This window comes from Dendrobates tinctorius, unplaced genomic scaffold (genome assembly GCF_039654945.1).
Source record: "Dendrobates tinctorius isolate UK_male_01 unplaced genomic scaffold, ASM3965494v1 ptg000250l, whole genome shotgun sequence".
NCBI classification, from domain to species: domain Eukaryota; kingdom Metazoa; phylum Chordata; class Amphibia; order Anura; family Dendrobatidae; genus Dendrobates; species Dendrobates tinctorius.
This window is the reverse complement of record NW_027361917.1, coordinates 26,978,243-26,995,149: the sequence shown is the minus strand read 5'-3', so window position 1 is coordinate 26,995,149 and position 16,907 is coordinate 26,978,243. Positions and strand designations below refer to the sequence as shown.

The following is a 16,907-nucleotide window of genomic DNA, read 5'->3' as shown; positions in this document are numbered from 1 at the left end:
GCCAGAAATCTTGATTGCTTGTATCTGACCAAATACTTATTTTCCACCATAATATGCAAATAAAATGAAAAAAAAACAGACAATGTGATTTTCTGGATTTTTTTTTCTCAGTTTGTCTCCCATAGTTGAGGTCTACCTATGATGTAAATTACAGACGCCTCTCATCTTTTTAAGTGGTGGAACTTGCACTATTGCTGACTGACTAAATACTTTTTTTCCCCCACTGTATATATATATATATATATATATATATATATATATATATATATTATACACTATGACTTATCTCAGCTAAGACAAAGCCTAGATCCTCAGGCTACATTCACACCATGGGCGTAGCCAGGATCAAACCTGGGGGGGGGCAGAACCTCATACTGTTCCGCAGAACCTCATACTGCACACCCCCTACACTTGAAAATAAAGCCTGCACCTTAAGAAGATGCGGTGGTGATGAATGCAGTCTATTTATTCCAACTATCAATTGATGTTGATGTGTTACTGAAGACGAGCAATGCCTGTCCTGGGCGTCCTTTTGAGCAGCTATGAGGTGTACCTGACTGGTGCTAAAAAAAAGGAGTGTTAGTCTGTGTACTACCCGGTTTTCATTCTTTTTGGTACAGATACGATATGGATAGACAGATATGGATAAATGGATAGATAGAGCAGATTTCTAATCTGCTTTTGCTATTGAAAACATTATCTATGAGCTCAAAAACCTTTCAGGTGATGCAGTTTTTTAAAAAGCTGATCGGCTTTTGCAGCTGAAAAACGTATCCTCAAAAAACGCAGGAAAAACACTGTGTGAATGTAGCCTTAGATCAGGAATATAACAGCCATTTATAGGACATTTCATAACCCGCTCCCTAAATAGTTTTATAAAGTGCCAAATACCTGAAATAATCACAGGGGGCAGGAGCCGGATCAAGGAGCGTCACCCCAAACTATTTGGGGTGCGGGTTGCTGTACTGCATACTGAGTTAAGCTCTGAGGTCGGGCACGGATAATAGATATGGTATTATCTGTTCACATGGTCCTTTGGCCTGATATTTAATGATTGTTATGTAGCTGGCATTTTATTCATCATGTGACTCTTTTTTACATTTATGATACAATACCCTATTTGAGACCACCTTATCTATTTGCCTCTACTTCTCTTCACATATAGTATGTATGTTTTGATCCATTGAGCGTCTTTTGCCAACTTGTGCCTTTTGGGGCAATTTCCCCCCTTCATGTATCTGTATATCCTAAATAAATATTGTTCCATTTTTGCATATTTGGATTTTGGTCGCGTATTTTTTCCTTAGTTTTTGATATATAAAGCTGAGTGTAGAGCCCCGCCCACTCCGCATAGCCACATTCACTATAATATCCCATATCATCCCGTCAGCCAGAGCTACCGGACTACTAATATCCCACATCATCCCGTCAAAGCCTCCGGACTACTACCCCTAATAGCCCACATCATCCCATAAGCCATAGCCACCGGACAACTACCACTATTATCCCACATCATCCCGTCACAGCCGCCGGACTACTACACCTAATATCTTACATCATCCCGTCAGCAAGAGCCACCGGACATCTACCACTAATATCCCACATCATCCCGTCACAGCCGCCGGACTACTACCCCTAATATCCCACATCATCTCATCAGCCAGAGCCACCGGACTACTACCACTAATATCCCACATCATCCCGTCAGCCAGAGCCACCGGATTACTACCCCTAATATCCCGCATCATCTCGTCAGCCAGAGTCACCGGACTACTACCCCTAATATCCCACATCATCCCGTCAGCCTGGGGTCAGAACCAGAGCGCAGAGTGGAACGGTCCTAACTTCCATACCGGGGATCCCATTAAGAGATGCCTGGCGTCAGAACCACAGCGCTGAGTGGATTTGCCCTGACTTCCGTACGAATGATCCCTTTAATAGAAGCCTGGGGTGAGAATAAGAGTGCTGAGGGATTTACCCTAACTTCCATACTGGAGATCCCTTTAAGAGAGGCCTGCGGTCAGTACCAAAGCGCAGAGTGGATTTGTCCTCACTTCCATACCAGGGATCCCTTTAAGAGGGGCCTTGGGTCAGAACCAGAGTGCTGAGTGGATTTGCCCTAACTTCCATACCGGGGATTCCTTTAAGAGAGGCCTGGGGTCAAAACCAGAGCGCTGAGTGGATTTGCCCTGACTTGCATACCTGTGATCCCTTTAATAGAACCCTGGGGTCAGAATCACAGCGCTGAGGGATTTGCCCTAACTTCCATACAGGAGATTCCTTTAAGAGAGCCTGGGGTCAGTACCAGAGCATTTGAAGGCAATTGCCCTGACTTCCATACCGGGGATCCCTTTAAAAGAGGCCTGGGGTCAAAACCAAAGCGCTGGATGGATTTGCCCTGATTTCCATACCAATGATCCCTTGAAGGCTAATTTCACATTAGCGTTTTTTTGAGCAGCGCATCGTGCGCAATAGAAACGCATGCAAAAACGCATCATGCATTTTTGAATGCATTTGCGTTTTGTATGTGCATGTGTTTTAACCAGTTTCTAGCCATATTTACTCTTAAAACGCACGCGTACGCAAATGCAGGCGAACGAATGTCCATGTGCATGCCTGCGTTCACATAGACTGTAATGCGGTTTTTTTTGCTGCATTCCGTGCGCAAGCGAACGCATGCGTTTTTTTTACGCCGTTGGACAGAACCAAAAATGCAACAGGTTGCGTCTGGCGCGTCTAGACGCACACCTGAAAAAACGCATGCGCACGATAACGCATCTGAACGCATGCAAACGCAAGACCATGTGCACACCATGTTAAACATAGGTGTGCATGACGGATGCGCACGATGCGCTGCGCAAAAAACCGCTAATGTGAAACCAGCCTAAGAGGGAAGATGTGCCTATGGGATGGAGGATGTGTGATGGGTATATAGGCACGGGAGGGGGGGATTAATTTCTGTCGTGCTCTCTGCTCCTTTCTGGGGGGCAGACAATTGCTGGGAGCTTATGTTCCCAGGGATGCTAGATTTCTCCCATCATGCCAGTGTCTGCTGAGGTGTTGTCAAGTGGGAAAACTTGCTCATAGCAACCAATCTCAGCTCAGCTTCTTTTAACCAGCTCTGGTGAAATGAGAGATGCTTAGTGATTGGTTGCAAGGAAAACTGTTGCTCATAGCAACCAATCACAGCTCAGCTTCTTTTGAACAGCTCTGGTGAAATGAAAGATCCTTCGTGATTGGCTGGTGATACACACACACACATACACACACACACACACACACACACACACATTCAGTTTTATATATAGAGATTTTTCATGGGACAACACTGAAAATATGACACTTTGATACATTGTAAAGTAGTCAGTGTACAGTTTGTATAACAGTGTACATTTAGCATTCCCTCTAAATAACTCACACAGCCATTAATGTCTAAACTGTTGGCAAAAAAAGTGAGTACACCCCTAAGTGAAAATGGCCATATAGTGTCAAATTAGCTATTTTCCCTCCCCGGCATCATATGACTCGTTAGCGTTACAAGGTCTCAGGTGTGGATGGGGAGCGGTATATAAAATTTTGTTTGATGTTCTCACACTCTCTCATATAGATCACGGGAAATTAAACATGGCGCATCATGGCAAAGAACTCTGAGAAGCTGAAAAAAAATATTTGTTGCTCTACATAAAGATGGCCGAGGCTATAAGATGATTGCCAACACCCTGAATCTATGCTGCGATACGGTGGCCAAGGCCATACAGCGGTTTAACAAGACAGGTTCCACTAAGAACAGGCCTCGTCATGGTCGACCAAAGATGTTGAGTACACGTTCTCAGCGACATAGCCAAAGGCTGTCATGTCAAAATAGACATATGAGTGCTGCCAGCATTTCTGCAAAGGTTACAGGGATTGGGGGTCAGCCTGTCAGTGCTCAGGCCATATGCCATATCGTCAGTGTCATCCCATGAAAAGGTGTTATAAAATATTTACAAAAATGTGAGGGGTGTACTCACTTTTGTGATATACTTTATGGAATCAATATCAGGAAGGTGGGGCTCCAACATCCGGCACCACCACCGATCCGCTGTTGGAAGTGTAGTGGCAGATCTCCAGTATTGCAGCTCAGCTCCCATTCACTTCAATAGGACCAGAGCTGCAGTACCTGACAACGGCCACCACACAAAGCCCTGTGGTGTTCTAGCCTTGTACAATGTATAGTTCTGGTGGTCACAGGACCTACCAATAGCTGATTTAGGGGTGCCGAGTGTCAGATTCCCACCAAACCGATATGACGACCTATCCTTGGTACATGTCATAAATGTAGTAAAGGACTACCCATTAATAAAAAAAAAACTACAATTTGGATAGGAAATCCTACTGAGTGGGATACAAATAAGGAAAGGGGAACTATGTAGGAGACAGTCAGAATGGATAACCGTTCACATAGTGAGACTCTTTAGTGATCTGGGTAATAAAAGAATGGCCAGCATTATTCACTCAATTAATAAATTTGTACATCATTTAATCAGTCTTTACATTGCATATTAGAAGTGTAAAGTATAGTCATGTGAAGATCCCAGCTAAGCCCTTATATTATCCTACATGTTCAGAACATGTAATAAATATAAGACCACAAAATAAGGACGCAAAAAAAGCCGCAGCCGCATACTAATTATAAATATTCAGAACGTACGTCATATTTAGATTTCTTCTCGAACTTCCAGAAGAGTTCAATTAGTATCAGTCCTAGTGGGAAGATATCGACTTCATTTTCGTAAGTATTATTCTCCTGCAAAGTGAACAATATAGTTGCAGTTGTCAATACTAATACACATCGATCAGACACAATGTAGGGATGCAGATCATTAATGTCCTCTCTGCCGTGCAATGACAGCGTTCATGCCAACACAGCACGGGCCCCATTTTATATGTGCAGAACGTATGGTTTAGTGGTGTTGAATAGGTAACGTGTAATACAATTATTAGAGGATGTGTCTAAATGTGTCTTCACTTTTGAGCATTGAACGTTTGCATAAAAAAAAAAAAAAAGACTAAAAATAAAATATTTAAAAAAAAATACAATTTACAGCAATTCCTTCCCTAATGTCCTATCGTCATACTATCTTTTGTGTGTGCAATCAAAATTAAAAAAAAAAATAAAATTAATTCAGCTGTATGTGTCCCGAAAATCAGTGATTTGTTCTGTCCCCATTTCACAATCCTTGAGGCAACTGGCTGCAAATTAAGCCTCCCCAAACTACCCTGTCTGAAGCAGGAAACAATAATCATTATGTCCACCCTCTAATAAACTTCTACCCCCTCAACTGGCTGAAAGACATGCAAAATGGAAGAGATCATAAGAAAAAACATTTCAGAAAGAGTTTAGGTTCTGTATTCAGATGTCAGTGCCGGAACAGAAAGTACGGTGGCCAACCAATAAGGTGGGTGTAATTTGGGTAATTTTTTTTCATGTTAGGACAACCTCGGTAAAATTGCTAGACTTTTTGTCTGCAGATGCAGGATTTTGGCATGTCAATAAAATACCATGGTCAAGTCTATGCTTTATTCACTTTATCCTCACTTTCCGCAGCTAGTTTTGGCATCCTGATTAGAAATGGGCGGACACCTGGATGTTCGAGTTCAGCTGAACATACTGATAGGGAATTTAGATTGTGACAGCGATGATAATGTGTGCAAACTGTAAAGCGCTGCGGAAAATGTTGGCACTATGTAAATAAGGAGATGAATATTATTAAGGGTGTTGCTTCCTCCATGGGCTAATGAAAAACGTGCGTTGGAAGTTTTTCTTTCATGTGGTGACCTTGAAATATGCACTATTGCTATGGGTGGGAGCCTTTTTGTGCCATATACCTAGTCTATGTATTTGTCTGTCTGCATATATATTTATGACCACTGTGTTATATTACACTGAAAGACGTTTATGCATTCATACCTTTATATTGCTGCCCTTGTGCTCATTCTGCTGGTCCCTTAAAAGGGCTGACCACTACTAGGACAACCCCTACTTAAACGAAATGTTCGGCCCTGATAAAATAATAAAACCTATACTCGCCTCTTGTGCCAGTGCCGTTCCCGCAGTGTCCACACTCACTCTCCCCGAGGCTGTGATGCGGTGCTGTGACACCTGACCCCAGCATCCATTCAGGGCTGGCATCACTGTCTCCGCCTTCGGACAAACTGAACATCAGGCTTCAGTTCGTCCCGGACTTCCTCTTCATGTTCTGATTGTCCGAAGGTGGAGACAGTGACTGCAGCGCTGATTAGGTGCCGGGTATCACGTGTCATTCCACCGCATCACTGCCCCGGGACCGCGAATGCAGACATTGCTGGAACGGCGCTGGCACGGGAGGTGATTATAGGCTTTATTATTTTACCGGGGCCAAACATTTAGTTTAAGAAGGGGCTGTCCTAGTAGTGGACAACCCCTTTAAGGAGCAAGAACCCCAAAACAACCTAGAAATGTTCACTTGAATGAGCCGGACCTTCTCATAAAGGATTACCTTGGATGTGGTAACTATTTATACTGTAGATGGCGAAACAATTTCAAATTATTATGGCTTCTTGCTTAGGATCCAGTCCTTTGTAATGCCTATACATCATGCGATAGGATCTGAAATTCTCTTGGAAACAAACCCCATTGACATCAGCAATTAATATGTAACCTGCTACTTGGTCATTAGTATAAAATATTGGAGCCATTCATGTATAAGTCACCTGTTCTGGTGCCATGTAACACTCAGTTCCTTGCCCGGCAGTTCGCAAACGGGTTTCATTTTTGTGTTTTTCACTCATTGGTGTCACAAGACCAAAATCCGCAATTTTTACAGTCATATCTTCCGCAAACAATATATTTGCTGGCTGGAGGAAAGAAGAAGAAACCATAATTTTATTATATAGAATGTATAAAATTCTTGAATGCAACAAACAAGTTGATAAGATGCTTTGTTTGGGGTATTATGATACAATTCACAGGAGTGCTGGATATGAGAATTGAACTTTTTTGGGGGAAAATACACTGCGTCCAAAATGCTATTATTCCTGATCGTGGGCACGCAGCCTTATATGTATTACAAAATGGAGTTTAAAAACAATATCCTTAGAAAAAAATATCATAAAGCTATGCAGACTGGAGAGTGACGATACAAGTGTTAGACCAGATCTCCAGTCCTCACAGCCCCCAAGAGATCATGTTTTTAGGATTCCCTTAGTATTGCTATGGTGTTTAGTGTGAGTGTGTTATTATTCTCACCTACTGCCGTTGTCTCCAGGATCCGGCACCCCTCTGCTCCTCTTCTCAGTGATGTCACCGCTCTTCACACTCTCCAGGTCACTCCACACTATGAATGAGCTGAAAGTCTCTTTTACAATAAAAGTCTATAGAGCTTTGCCCTGACTCTCCATAGATTTACATTGTGAAAGCTTCTTCTTGGTCACGGAGAGTACAGTGTGACCCGGAGAGTCTGCAGAGCGGTGACATCACTGAGAAGAGGAGCAGAACAGCGCTGGAAGACCGCAGTAGGTGAAATTTTTAACACATACACTACACTACATATACAGACATTTCCTTAAAAGAAAGTAATAAGAGTGCTTCATTAGAGAAATACTGAAAACATGATATCTTGGGGGTCTTGAGGACTGGGGTTTGGGAAACACTGTTACCATATGCGAAACTGAAAAATAATGCGCTTGTGCTAAAACTCCTAATTTACCTAGTCCTAAACAGGTATTCCTATTTAGATCGTTTATGGCATATGTAATAAATATATGCTAGGTAGTGGTACCATCCCCTGGACCCTAACCTAACAGAAAAATAGGATCCTGTGGTTCTTGTTCACCGGCTCAAAGCAGAGGTTACTTCTATTACTGAAATGAATAAAGAAGTGGCGATGCTATGCAATCTACGAGTTACAGAAACGCCGTTCTCAACATTTATAGCATAATATGTGACTATGCCACTAATGCCAACAATGGGAATAAACCTCTAAGGCTATGTGCCCACGTAGCGATTCTCATGCAGAATAAACCTGAGCAGAATCGCACTCCCTGCTCCCGGGAAAACGCATGCGTTTTTTGACGCGCGTTTGTCAAGCGTTTTTCCATGCGTTTTCCTAAGCATTTTTGCCCATATAATTGATGGTATGCGGAATCGCGTGCGATTCAGCAAAATTAATGAACATGCTGCGTTTTTAAACGATAAGCGTTTCCGCAGCGGTTAAAAACGCACCATTAGCACGACATGTGCGTTTTTCATTGCAAATCCATTGGATGTTTTTCTTAAGCGTTTCTGCAGCAGAAATGCTTGTCTAAAAGGGCTGCAGAAACGCTTAAAAAACGCTACGTGGGCACACAGCCTAAAGGTGTACAGATGATAGGAATGCATGACTGATGATGAAATCAAGGTTGGGTAACTAAAGTGGTAAATAACTTACTTTCAAATCTCTGTGGATTAGGTTATTACTGTGAATATAATCCACTCCATCGATGATTTGCCGGAAAATATTAAGACTTTTACATTTTTCGACGGTGGTCATCACTTTGATCCAGCTTTCCAATGTGCCCTTTGCACACCATTCCATCTGAATGAACAGGTCAACTTTATCTCTAGGGGTTAATAAGAAACACTTACGAGTAATAACTATAGAATATAACACAATTATGTTTCCGTCTTCATGTTATGTAATAAAAATAGAAAGGCCGAACTCCTGACAGAAACAGCTTTGTTTTATGAGGGACACAAACCAGATGGTGTCCCATTAACTAGAATGGGGTCTGTTAGGTTTCCTTTCAGGTGGCTGTCAATTTATTTAAAAAAAAACAAACAAAAAAAAACACAGCATGCTGCACCTTTTTTCGGGTGAAATGGGAAAACTTGCAATGCAGCCTTTTAATAGAGGCTCCGATGTAAGTGTGAACAGAGCTCCAACTGCTGTAAAGATATATTAAGATATTTATGAGTGTAAAAGTATGCGCTTCTTTCAATCTAAAAACAAAATGGTATATAAGGGTTGACAATCACATGCCCAATGATGTGTGTGGAGGGGGCTGGCTAATTGCTCATTTGAATAGCTAGTCCATTCCCATTTTTGTCTCTGTATTAGCTATTAAAGGGAATCAGTCAGCAGATTTTTGCTATGGTTTCTGAGAGCATCATGATGGGGCAGGGAAGCTGCTTACAGTGATATGTCACTTACTGGTCTGTTTGGTGCAGTTTTGATAAAATCAGTTTTCTCTACTGTAGATGTAGCAGTGCTATTATTGCAGAGCCCTGTATAATCCCGCCCACACTCCTGATTGGCAGTTTCCTGCCTACACTGTGCATTGCTCTCAAGCTGCCAATCAGTGGTGAGGGTGGAATTATACAAATTAGCTGGACTGGTTTGCATGCGATAGCTAGTCCTTTAATGATAATCTCATGCTGATAAAACACTGATTGTATTGAAACTACAGTAAGCTGCTGAGCAAGCAACACAACGCTGAAATCGGGCTCTCTGACCCTACATGATGCCACTCTCAGATTAAAAAAAAACTGAATAGACATAGCACAAGTCATTTGTCCCAGTCAGGAACATAACTTATTTATACAATTCCCCCATCAATGTATGTCAAAATTGACTATTAAATGCTCTCATAACACTATAAATATCTACAAAGAACTAAGTGTAGTAACTAAGTCTACCGTCCGATTAAAACACTAATATAAATTTTATTGGAATATAATTAATAAGAAAATCAATAAAATGATGATAGGATAATAAAGAAGATAGCAAAACAAAGAGCAGGGAGATAAGTTCTAGCTGTGAGAATTTATCAGTTAAGGAACATATGCCTACAATTAATACAAAATGTGCATTTATGATAAATTACATAAATAAATAAATCATGCTTCAATCATGCACATATATTCAGCACCATGGGTCTGCTCCAGACGTAGAAGGCTCCATCAATTTAAAAATCCTATTTCAAAGTACTATTTCTAAGTACTGTTGAATTAGACTAGAATTGGACTGGAATTGACTGGAAGGTAACGGACTATAACACCACAACAATGTTTCGCCTTCTTTTTACTATCACCCCCATACTACTCTATTTCTCCCTAACTCCTGCAATCCCCCCTCCTAGTAAGGAACTATTCACCTCCCCCTCCATTCTCCCCAGCCACCTAGCCTTCTCCTCACAACTGTTACTCCCCATACAATCCTTTTTCTCCAGACATGCACAGCCACATCATGTCCTATCCTCCTCCCACCTACTAATGCTCTGTCTACTACTCCTCATTGCTGGCGACATATCCCCAAATCCTGGCCCCCCTCATCACATCCCTACACTCACTTCTACCACCCTGCCACGATCCTCTACACGTCTTCGCAACCATGATAACCTCATACCTATTCATCCAGCCCCCACTCCCCCAACCCCCTTACCTGGAGCCCTATGGAACGCACGCTCTGTCTGCAACAAGCTGTCACTTATCCATGACCTCTTTATCACCAACAAACTCTCCTTCCTCGCCATCACTGAAACCTGGCTCACTCCCTCTGACACAGCCTCTCCAGCTGCGCTCTCCTATGGCGGACTCCATCTCTCTCACACCCCTCGCCCCAGCAATAAACGTGGTGGAGGAGTTGGCTTGCTCCTGTCTGATACTTGCTCCTTTACCTCAATTCCTCTGCCACCCTCCGCTACTCTTCCCTCGTTCGAGATGCACTCCGTCCGCATCCATTCCCCCTCCAACTGGCTGTCATCTACCGCCCACCCAGAACTAGCCATCTCCACCTTTCTCGACCACTTCACCACCTGGCTACTCCATTTCCTTTCTGCTGACATCCCCACCATCATCATGGGCGACTTCAACATCCCTATTGACACTTCCACCCCGACTGCCTCTAAACTTCTATCGCTCACGGCTTTCCTCGGCCTCACTCAATGGTCCTCTGCGGCCACTCACAAAGATGGTCACACGCTGGACCTTATCTTCACCCGTCTCTGTTCCCTCACTAATCTCAATAACTCACCCTTCCCCCTGTCTGACCACAACCTACTGATATTCTCTTCCCTCTCCTCTCCTACTGCGCAACCCCCGCTCCATAATCTCGCTCACCCTCGCAGGAATCTCAAACACCTCAATTTACAATCACTCTCTGAATCCCTTCTCCCTCTTACAGACATAGCTTCCCTTCATGACACAGATGCTGCTGCCACTTTTTATAACACCACAATAACAGCAACACTTGATTCGGCCGCCCCCCTCATGCAGAGCAAAACTCGAACAATCAACAGGCAGCCCTGGCTGACCAGCCTCACCAAAGAACTGCGACGGGTTTCTAGGGCCGCTGAGCGGAGATGGAAGAGAACCCATTCTAATGAGCACTTCAATGCATACAAGCAGTCCCTTGCCAGCTTTAAGTCCACGCTCTCTGCCGCAAAACAAACTTACTTCGCATCTCTCATATCCTCCCTGTCTCATAACCCTAAACAGCTCTTCAACACTTTCAATTCTCTACTCCGTCCCACAGCACCTCCTCCCCCTCCTCTCATCTCTGCTGAAGACTTTGCCTCCTTCTTTAAGCAGAAGATCAACACGATCAGACAAAACTTTGGCCCGCAGCCCCCAATGCCCCTCTTAGCCGCTCAGCCATGTTCTGCAAAAGCCAGCTTCTCCACCATGACAGAAGATCAGCTCTCCACCCTTCTTTCAAGATCACACCTCACCACTTGTGCCCTCGACCCACTCCCATCCCACCTCATCCCTAACTTGGCCACAGTCCTCATCCCATCTCTAACACACCTTTTCAACCTTTCACTTACAAACGGTGTCTTTCCCTCATCCTTCAAACATGCCTCAATCACGCCCATCCTCAAAAAGCCCTCCCTTGACCCATCCTCTGTGCCTAACTATCGCCCAATATCTCTTCTCCCTTATGCCTCAAAACTACTGGAACAGCATGTATATCTTGAACTGTCCTCCCACCTCTCCTCCTGTTCCCTCTTTGACCGGTTACAATCTGGCTTCCGACCGCATCACTCAACTAAAACTGCCCCAACTAAAGTCACTAACGACTTACTAACCACCAAGAGCAAGCGACACTACTCTGTCCTCCTTCTCCTGGACCTGTCCTCTGCCTTAGACACTGTAGACCATTCCCTCCTGCTACAGATTCTCTCATCTCTTGGCATCACAGACTTGGCCCTATCCTGGATCTCATCATACCTAACGGACCGAACATTCACTGTCTCCCTCTCACACATCACCTCCTCACCTCGCCCCCTGTCTGTCGGTGTTCCCCAAGGCTCTGTCCTAGGACCCCTACTATTCTCCATCTATACCTTCGGCTTGGGACAGCTCATAGAATCCCACGGTTTGCAGTATCACCTCTACGCCGATGATACGCAGATCTACCTATCTGGACCCGACCTCGCCTCCTTACTGACTGAAATCCCACAATGTCTGTCTGCTATCTCAGCCTTCTTCTCTGCTCGCTTTCTCAAACTGAACATGGACAAAACAGAATTTAACATCTTTCCCCCATCTCACTCTACCTCTCCACGAGACCTATCCATCAATGTCAACGGCTGCTCTCTTTCCCCAGTCCCGCACGCTCGGTGCCTTGGGGTGATCCTCGACTCTGTGCTCTCTTTCAAACCACATATCCAAGCCCTCACCTCCTCCTGCCGCCTCAAACTCAAAAATATTTCCCGGATCCGCTCATTCCTCAACCACGAAACGACAAAAACACTAGTGCACGCTCTTATCATCTCCCGCCTCGACTACTGCAACCTCCTACTCTCTGGCCTCCCCTCTAGCACTCTGGCACTGCTCCAATCCAGCCTACACTCTGCTGCCCGACTAATCCACCTGTCTCCCCGCTACTCCCCAGCCTCCTCCCTATGCCAGGTCCTTCACTGGCTTCCTATCGCCCAGAGGATCCAATTCAAAACCCTAACCATGACATACAAAGCCATCCACAACCTGTCTCCTCCATACATCTGTGACATGGTCTCTAGGTACCTACCCGCACGCAAACTTCGATCATCTCAAGATCTCCTTCTCTACTCCCCCTTATCTCCTCTTCCCACAACCGCATACAAGACTTCTCCCGTGCTTCCCCATAGTCTGGAACTCCCTGCCGCAACACATCAGACTCTCACCATCAACGGAAACCTTCAAGGAGAACCTGAAGACCCACCTGTTCCGACAAGCCTACAGCCTGCAATGATCCTCGGTCTACTGAACCACCGCACGACCTGCTCTACCCCCTCCTACTGTATCCTCACCCATCCCTGTAGACTGTGAGCCCTCGCGGGCAGGGTCCCCTCTCCTTTTTACTTGTGTGTCCCTTGTCTTACACTTGTTTATTATTCTTGTATATATTACACTTGTCTATAATTCCCCTTTTGACATGTAAAGCGCCATGGAATAAATGGCGCTATATAAATGCATAATAATAATAATAATAATAATAATAATGTAAATGCAGTAAGAATTTTGATAAAAAAAGCATGATTGAAATAAAACCAAAGTTAATCCATATACAGTATGATCTTTTGTCCCAAATTAGTTATAATGTAAACGGGCCATAATAATTGTTAAAAAGAGGACCTGTCACCAAAAATCTAGTTTTAATAAAAAATTACTGCTTTAAAAGTCAGTATTTTTCAATGGACTCTTGTGGATAGCACAGCTTCTCACTGATCCTTCTGCTCCACGCACGCTTCTAATGCGCAGGCAGAGGGATCGGAAGTGGGCTGCTCCCGGAGACACAGTGCTGCTTTACTAGTAGATTATTCCCTGCCTGTCTGCAGCTTCACTACCTATCATTGTCATACTGCTCTGTGCTCTGATTAGAGATAATACCCTCCCCAGATCATAACAAAGATCAGTGTGATGGTGATAGATAAGGATGCCGCTCACAGGCAGGTACAAGTGTGAGGATACTCAGCACTGGTGGTGCGGCGGTGACCCGTCTACTCAGAAGGTGCAGAGATGTCCATTGTCCACAGGTATGAAAACACTTCCATGTGTCTCCTCACTACACAGTGAGATCTCCGGAGATAAGGAGCCCCCAGGGACACCTCTGCACTTGCTTAGAGTACCCATCACCACTGCTTCAACAGCAGTAAGTTTATTATCACATCTGTCCGCGCCCGTCAGAAGCTTCTTTAGCTATCACATTGGTCTTTACTCTGATTGGAATTAAAGTCACAATGGTAGGTAGTGAAGCTGTAGACAGACGGGACAGTCTTACAAGAAATCCTCCATTAATCATCTAATTACCGTACTGCATAAGGGCCCCAGTTCCACCACTACATCTCTGTATCTGCTTCCGGAATTCCCAGACGGCAATAACCCTCTAAACCAAATTAGAAAAATAACTGCAGCACAGGTCATCCATTTACAGTTTTTGGCAAAATAGACTCATGACTAGAAAACACCCTAACAAATTTGACACCTGCAGTCTGCGGCTATTATGGCATTTCATTCATAACTTACATATGTAGACAGTAACATGTATTTTCAATATTGTATATGGGAAAAAAGTAACCACACACATTTTCTATACTAAATTATACTACTTTATAAGATTACAAGCGCACAACCAACTCTTTATTTCAGAAGTAAAAGCACATATAATAAGTACCGTATATACTTGCGTATAAGCCGAGATTTTCAGACCATTCTTTTGGGCTGAAAGTCCCCCCCCCCCTCTCTCTCGGCTTATACGTGAGTCATATATGCCAGGGGTTCGGCAGGGGTGTCAGATCATACTTACCCCCTCCTGGCGCAGTCTCTGCAGCCCCCCTGTTTGTCCCACAGTCTCAGGCACCTTCCTTCAGCGGTCACGTGGTACCGCTCATTAAAATCATGAATATGCGCCTATTTATGACTTTAATGAGCGGTACCACGTGACTGCTGAAGGAAGGAAGGGAGACGGTGGGGAAGCGGGGCTGTACAGACGCGCCAGGAGGGGCTAAGGGGCTGTCAGCCGCGTCCTCTGTCAGTGACATCCAGGCAGCAGAAGGCGCAATCACGTTGCTAGTGAGGACTCGGCAGACAGCGGCGAGCAGCGATGGACCCGGGACAGGTGAATATCTCAGGTGCCGGGTCCTGAGCCACGAGTGACATCGGTACCTGTCCCCCAGCGACGGAGAGGTGAGTATGTCTTTTTTATTTGCAGCAGCGGCAGCATATGGGGCATAATCTATGGAGCAAGCAGCATATGGGGATATAATCTATGGAGCATCTTATGGGGGCAGCATATGGGGGCATAATCTATGGAGCATCTTATGGGGGAAGCATATGGGGCAAAATCTATCGAGCATCTTATGGAGGCAGCATATGGGTAATATTCTAGGAAGCATCTTATGGGGGCAGCATATGGGGGCATAATCTATGGAGCATCTTATGGGGGCAGCATATGGGGGCACAATCTATGGAGCATCTTATGGGCCAGCATATGGGGGCATAATCAATGGAGCAGCATATGGGGCAGCATATGGGGGCATAATCTAATGATTATCTTATGGAGGCAGCATATGGGTAATATTCTAGGAAGCATCTTATGGGGGCAGCATATGGGGGCATAATCTATGGAGCATCTTATGGGGGCAGCATATGGGGGCATAATCTATGGAGCATCTTATGGGGCCAGCGTATAGGGGCATATTCTATGGAGCATTTTATGGGGCAGCATATGGGGGCATAATATATGGAGCATCTCATGGGGGCATAATCTATGGAGCATCTTATGGGGCAGCATATGGGGGCATAATCTATGAAGCATCTTTTGGGGGCAGCATATGGAGGCATAATGTAAGGATCATCTTATGGGGCAGCATATGGGGGCATAATCTATGGAGCAGCATATGGGGCATCTTATGGGGCAGCATATGGGGGCATAATGTAAGGATCATCTTATGGGGGCAGCATATGTGGGCATAATCTATGGAGCATCTTATGGGGCCTATTCTATGGAGCATCTTATGGGGAAGCATATGGGTCCATCAACCTTTATGGAGCAGCATATGGGGCATATTATCCTATGGAGCATCTTATGGGGCCATTATTAACCTTTGTGCAGCATTATATGGGGCATATTTTGTATGGAGCATCTTATGGGGCCCATCATGAACTGTATGGATCATTATATGGGGTTCCTGATTCAGTATGGATATTCAAAAACATTTAACCTACTGATGTCTCAATTAATTTTGCTTTTATTGGTATCTATTTTTATTTTTGAAATTTACCAGTATCTGTTGCATTTTCCACCCTAGGCTTATATGCGAGTCAATAAGTTTTCCCAGTTTTTTGTGGCAAAATTAGGGGGGTAGGTTTATACTTGGGTTGGCTTATACATGAGTATATACGGTAAATGTAAACATAAATACACATCCCTAAGCCCAAAGATCGAGCAAGGACAATATTACCTGTTGCTGCTGCTCTGATCTGTACAGAAATCTTCTCCAGCCCAGGAGTGGTAGTACCGGACAATGTTCTTGTGTTCTAACCGGGCTAATGTTTGGATCTCATTCTCATCTTTTCTATTTAAAACACAACAGAATATAAGCTCACAAACAACAAACACATACAGTGTGTACGGAAAGTATTCAGACCCCTTTAAATTTTTCACTCTTTGTTTCATTGCAGCCTTTTGATAAATTCATTTTTTTCTCATTAGTGTACACTCTGCACCCCATCTTGACTGAAAAAAAAATGTAGAAATTTTTCCAAATTTATTAAAAAAGAAAAACTGAAATATCACATGGTCATAAGTATTCAGACCCTTTGCTCAGACACTCATATTTAAGTCCCATGCTGTCCATTTCCTTGTGATCCTCCTTGAGATGGTTCTACTCCTTCATTGGAGTCCAGCTGTGTTTAATTAAACTGA

General features: G+C 44.0%; 1 protein-coding gene across 3 annotated transcripts in view; it reads right to left on the bottom strand.

The window, feature by feature from the left end:
- The window catches only part of LOC141063508 (interferon-induced, double-stranded RNA-activated protein kinase-like), a 253,146-nt gene that overhangs the window by 31,063 nt on the left and 205,176 nt on the right, over window positions 1-16,907 (bottom strand). For all 3 annotated transcript variants that reach the window (XM_073557589.1, XM_073557588.1, XM_073557590.1), the window contains 4 exons: window positions 16,444-16,557; window positions 8,448-8,619; window positions 6,733-6,876; window positions 4,691-4,786 (listed from right to left, as the gene is read on the bottom strand). In XM_073557589.1, coding sequence (XP_073413690.1) covers window positions 4,691-4,786; window positions 6,733-6,876; window positions 8,448-8,619; window positions 16,444-16,557 — 526 coding nt within the window. The remainder of the gene's footprint in view (window positions 1-4,690; window positions 4,787-6,732; window positions 6,877-8,447; window positions 8,620-16,443; window positions 16,558-16,907) is intronic.